General features: G+C 59.4%; 1 protein-coding gene across 2 annotated transcripts; it reads right to left on the bottom strand.

Moving 5' to 3' along the window:
- Positions 1 to 978: 978 nt before the first annotated feature.
- AZU1 (azurocidin 1) lies at positions 979 to 5,463 on the bottom strand. Of its 2 annotated transcripts, none has more exons than XM_077978883.1 (5): positions 5,217 to 5,463; positions 4,838 to 4,994; positions 3,420 to 3,564; positions 2,341 to 2,574; positions 979 to 1,268 (listed from the first exon to the last, which is right to left on the bottom strand). In XM_077978883.1, exons 1-5 carry the CDS (start codon positions 5,359 to 5,361, stop codon positions 1,110 to 1,112), a joined length of 840 nt encoding a protein of 279 aa, XP_077835009.1. In that variant the 5' UTR covers positions 5,362 to 5,463; the 3' UTR covers positions 979 to 1,109. The 2 variants fall into 2 exon arrangements, with proteins under 2 accessions (XP_077835009.1, XP_014977793.2); XM_015122307.3 differs by having other exon boundaries at positions 5,304 to 5,450.
- Positions 5,464 to 5,759: the final 296 nt, after the last annotated feature.

The raw sequence follows: 5,759 nt of genomic DNA, 5'->3' as shown, positions 1-5,759 counted from the left end.
CAGGCTGGTCTCGATCTCCTGACCTCGTGATCCGCCCACCTCAGCCTCCTAAAGTGCTGGGATTACAGGTGTGAGCCACCGCGCCCGGCATTTTAAAAATTATTTTTGTAGAGATGTGGTTTCACTCTGTTGCCTAGGCTGGTCTCAACCTCCGGGGCTCCCACCTTGGCCTCCCAAAGTGCTGAGATAACAGGCGTGAGCCACTGCGCCCGCCTCTCCTGTGTTTTCCACGCCCAGCCATCAGATTCATATTTTACTCTGTATCACTTATATATACAATTATATTTATTATTTCGTATTCATGTTTTACTCGGTTTGTATTGGATCCAAGAGGCAAATGTTTCCCGTTCTCTCCTGTGGGTTTTCTTTTTCTTTTTTTTTGAGACAGAGTCTCACTCTGTGCCCAGGCTGGAGTGCAATGGCGCCATCTCGGTTCCCTGCAAGCTCCGCCTTCTGGGTTCAAGTGATTCTCCTGCCTCAGCCTCCTGAGTAGCTGGGACTACAGGGGCCTGCCATCATGCCTGGCTAATTTTTGTATTTTTGTAGAGATGGGGTTTCACCAGGTTGGCAGGCTGGTCTTGAACTCCTGACCTCAGGTGATCCGCCTGCCCCAGCCTCCCAAAGTGCCGGGATAACAGGCGTGAGCCACCGCGCCCGCCTCTCCTGCGTGTTCTGGCGTTGCCCACGGAGCTGTGTGATATGTTCTCCAGCAGGATGAGATGTGGGAAGAGGGACTACAGTCTCACAGATTCGGGTTCAAAGCTGTGTGACCTCAGGGCAGCCACCCAACCTCTCGGAACCTGGGCCTCCCCCAACACCCCGCTGTCCGGTGGAGATAACACCAGCCCCTGCTTCCAGGGGATCCCTGAACGTCTGCACAGGCAGCGTGCCTGGCGTGGGTGCCCCTGAGGTCCGTGAAGGTGCCGCTCACACCTCCCCACAGCCCTCCCTGATGAACAGAAACCAGAAGCAGAGGCGAGATTGGCTTCTTTATTACAGCCAGGGCCACGCCGGCCGGAGCGGGGCAGGGGCGGGGCCGTGGGAGGTGGGTTCGGAGCGCGGGAGGCGCGGAGGGCAGGGCTGAGCTCTTTGGGAGGTCACAGGCCCCCCTAGGCTGGCACTGGTCCCCCGTTGAGAACACCATCGATCCAGTCTCGGAAAACCGACACTCGGGTGAAGAAGTCGGGGCCTCGGCCACAGGGCCCCATGGAGAAGGAGGCCACGCCGTGCCCCAGGCCGTCGCAGATGAGGGGGGTGCCCCCGTCTCCCTGGGCAGGTGGCAGCTGTGTCAGGGCGTCCCTGGGCCCGGCTCCCGCGCCACCCCAGAACTGCAGAGCCCTTTTGCCGCTCCTGGAACCTACAAGTCCTGATCCAACCCCAGGACCTTTGCACAGCTGTTCTCTCTCTGCCCTGGTTAACTCCTAGTGGAATTTGGGACCAGCTGCTTTCTGAAGTTTCCTGGCACCTCCAGGCTGGGCCAGGTGCCCCTCCCCTGGCAGTCACACACCTGAGTCCCTCAATGTCCGGCTCTACCGTGCCTGCTGGGTCCCCAACCCCCAGCACAGACGTTAACGTTTGATAGATACTGTTTCTCAGCCAGGTGCGGTGGCTCACGCCTGTAATCCCAACACTTTGGGAGGCCGAGGTGGGCAGATCATGCGGTCAGGAGTTCGAGACCAGCCTGACCAACATGGAGAAACCCCGTCTCTACTAAAAATACAAAATTAGCCGGGCGTGGTGGCGGGCGCCTGTAATCCCAGCTACTCAGCAGGCTGAGGCAGGAGAATCGCTTGGACCTGGGAGGCGGAGGTTGCAGTGAGCCGAGATCACCCTACTGCACTCCAGCCTGGGTGACAACAGCAAGGAGACTCCATCTCAAAAAAAAAAAAAAAAAAAAAGAGGGGCCGGGCGCGGTGGCTCAAGCCTGTAATCCCAGCACTTTGGGAGGCCGAGACGGGTGGATCACGAGGTCAGGAGATCGAGACCATCCTGGCTAACACAGTGAAACCCCGTCTCTACTAAAAAATACAAAAAAACTAGCCGGGCGAGGTGGCGGGCGCCTGTAGTCCCAGCTACTCGGGAGGCTGAGGCAGGAGAATGGCGTAAACCCGGGAGGCGGAGCTTGCAGTGAGCTGAGATCCGGCCACTGCACTCCAGCCTGGGCGACAGAGCGAGACTCCGTCTCAAAAAAAAAAAAAAAGAGATACTTTTTCTCATACTGTTAAAATGCTCCATCCTGAGGCCCCCTCCTGTGCCGTCCTCAGCCTGAACTTGCTTTCTCCTGCCATGGAGAGCTCATTACCTCTCCAGACCCCTCCTCCCGCCACGGGGAGCACTTACATTGCAGATGCCGGCCCGGCGGGCGAGCACACCGGTGCACACGTTATTGGGACGACACTGGTCCTCGGGCGTCACGGTCACGTTGACGAACCTGGGAAAACGAGAGAGATGCCCCCCACTACGCCGGGTCCCCCAGCCGGCCACCTGGCATCTGGTGCCGGCTTCCACCGTGGCGTTCTGCAGGGGCAGTGCCAGTATTGCCACGCTGCTGGTGATGTTGGCCTCGCGGTCCAGCTGGGGAAGGAAACGGAGTCAGGGAAGGGTGGCCCTGGGAACTGGAGCCTCATGGGCCCCCTGGCAGCAGGAGTGTCAGGGACATGAATTGTAGTCTGTAAGTGGTTTGCATTTAATTCCCGGCAGGTGCCGGGCGCGGTGGCTCGTGCCTGTATTAGCACGTTGGGAGACCAAGGTGGGAGGATCCCTTAAGGCCAGGAGTTTGAGACCAACCTGGCCAACAAGGTGAAACCCCCCTCTCTACTTTTAAAATTTTTTTATATTATTTTTGAGATCATTTTATCATTTCCTCAAAGAAAAAATAAAAAATGAAAAACATTCACTTGGTTCTGTTACAACGAAAGCATCTGAAAACGGCGTCAGTTTCCACCAACAGGAGGCTCCGTACGTGCACTGTGGTACATCTGTGTGTTTTGCTGTTTTTCTTTTTTTTTCTTTCTTTTTTTTTTTTTTTTGTAAGTTTTTTTTGAGACAGGGCCTGGCTCTGTCGCCCAGGCGGGAGTGCAATGGCGCAATCTCAGCTCACTGCAGCCTCAACCTCCTGGGTTCCAGTAATTCTCCTGCGTCAGCCTCCTGAGTAGCTGGGACTACAGGCGCCCGCCACCACGCCCGGCTAATTTTTGTATTTTTAGTAGAGACGGGGTTTCACCATGTTGGCCAGGCTGGTCTCGAACTCCTGACCTCATGATCCACCTGCCTCAGCCTCCCAAAATGCTGGGATTACAGTCGTGAGCCACCGTGCCCTTGTTTTTTCGTAGAGACCGAGTTTGAACGTGTTTCCCTGGCTAATGTCGGCCTCCTGAGGTGCTGGGGCCACAGGCGTGAGCCCCACACCAGCCTCTCACCTGAAGCAGCACCAGGTCGTTCAGGTTCTGCTGGGGGTCATAGCGGTTCTCACTCATGCTGCTGATGGAAAACATCTGGCGGGACCGCCTCTCCCGCCGCCTCAGGTCATAGGCGCCCAGCACCACGGTGACAGTCCCGGGGTTCCTGAGAGCAGTGGAGGAAAGGGCAGAGGGAGGACACCAGGCTGGGGCCTGGGCACGGGGCAAGCCGGCTTACAAATTAGGGGGGATCCAGCCTGCAGACTGAATTCCTTCACCCTGAAAACTCCCCTCCTTTTACAGAAGCGGAGCCGAGACCCTCCAGGGCCCCCTCCCCATCCTGAGCCCCTTCCCTTTTCTGGGCCTCCTCCATCTGACCCCTTTCCCTTCTCTGGGCCTCCTCCATCTGACCCCCTTCCCTTCTCTGGGCCTCCTCCATCCGAGTCTCTTCCCTTCTCTGAGCCTCCTCCATCTGACCCTCTTCCCTTCTCTGAACCTCCTCCATCTGACCCCCTTCCCTTCTCTGGTCCTCCTCCATCTGACCCCCTTTCCTTCTCTGGGCCTCCTCCATCTGAGTCCCTTCCCTTCTCTGAGCCTCCTCCCTCCTCCATCTGAGTCCCTTCTCTTCTCTCGACCTCCTCCATCTGACCCTCTTCCCTTCTGTGGGCCTCCTCCATCTGAGTCCCTTCCCTTCTCTGGCCCTCCTCCATCTGAGTCCCTTCCCTTCTCTGAACCTCCTCCATCTGACCCCCTTCCCTTCTCTGGGCCTCCTCCATCTGAGCTCTTCCCCTTCTCTGAGCCTCCTCCATCTGACCCCCTTCCCTTCTCTGAGCCTCCTCCATCTGACACCCTTCCCTTCTCTGAGCCTCCTCCATTAGACACCCTTCCCTTCTCTGGGCCTCCTCCATCTGAGCCCCTTCCCTTCTCTGGCCCTCCTCCATCCGAGTCCCTTCCCTTCTCTGAGCCTCCTCCATCTGACCCCCTTCCCTTCTCTGGCCCTCCTCCATCTGACCCTCTTCCCTTCTCTGGCCCTCCTCCATCTGACCCTCTTCCCTTCTCTGGCCCTCCTCCATCTGAGTCCCTTCCCTTCTCTAGGCCTCCTCCATCTGAGCCCCTTCCCTTCTCTGAACCTCCTCCATCTGAGTCCCTTCCCTTCTCTGGGCTTCCTCCATCTGACCCCCTTCCCTTCTCTGAACCTCCTCCATCTGAACCCCTTCCCTTCTCTGGGCTTCCTCCATCTGAGTCCCCCAATATCCTTGAGTCCCTCCTCAACTCATTCCCCATTTCTCCCTCCAAGCCCCCTCCTTTTCCTGAGCCCCTCCTTTTACAACCCCCTCCCCTCCTCACCTACCAAGCACCCCCACTGAATCCCCTAAGCCCCCCAAGCCCCTTCTCTGAGCCCCAGTGCCCCCCAGACCCCCTCCCCAGGCCCGCCTCACTGGTTTCGGAAGCAGCTGGCCGCGCTCATCACGAAGCGGGGATGGATCAGGGCACCCCCGCAGAAGTGCCTTCCTTGATTCTGGATGGAGGCCAGGAACGGGAACTGGCGGGGTCTCGCCTTCCGGCCACCCACGATGTCCGCGAGGGGGCTGGAGCCTGGGTCGGGGGAGGCAGCTCTGAGATCCCCGAGAACCCACTCAGTGGCCGGGAGGGCGTGTGAAGCTCCAGCCCCAGCTCCATCCACACAGTGGGGCTACAGGAGGACCCACCCTCCCCCATCGTCCCACTCCCTAAAAGGACAGGTGGGCCCTGAGTCCCACACACCCTCCGGGACTGTCCCGGCCGGGATGGCTGTGTGACCCAGGCCAAGCCGCTTGCCTTCTCTGTGCCTTGAGTCTGAGCTCTGCCCCGGCAGCCGGGCCCCCAGCACAGACTGGGGACCACCTGGCACACACAGGCACTCACCGGCCCTCGAGGACACCAGAAGACCAGCCAGCAGGGCCAGGACCGTCAGCCGGGTCATGGCGGAGCAGCTCTGTGGCTAAGGCGGCGGCCACCCTTATACGCGGGCCTCGGCAGTTGGCGGCGTCCCCGCCCAGGCCCAGGGACAGCCCCACTCAGTGGGAACACGGGAAGTTGCCCAAGGCCTTCACTGCCAACTGCTCCCCGGGCCAGCCTGGGCTCCCCTGACGTCCCACGCTGACCCTCAGTTTCCCCTTCTAGAAGATGGCCGCACCCTCAGGGGCAGATGATGATGACAGGAACCAGTGGATCCCGGGGCCCAGCACACGGCGGGAATGCAGTGGCACCCAGCAGACACCAGCCACGCTGCCAGCTCAGAGTCCCGGTCTCCCCATCCCAAGCCACTGGGGCTCCACCACTGCCCACTGGGCCTGGCACCAGGGCAGCTCAGGGCAGTGG

This window comes from Macaca mulatta, chromosome 19, assembly GCF_049350105.2.
Source record: "Macaca mulatta isolate MMU2019108-1 chromosome 19, T2T-MMU8v2.0, whole genome shotgun sequence".
Classification (NCBI taxonomy): Eukaryota; Metazoa; Chordata; class Mammalia; order Primates; family Cercopithecidae; genus Macaca; species Macaca mulatta.
Note: the sequence above shows the minus strand (reverse complement) of the source record. Positions and strands in the feature narration are given on the sequence as shown.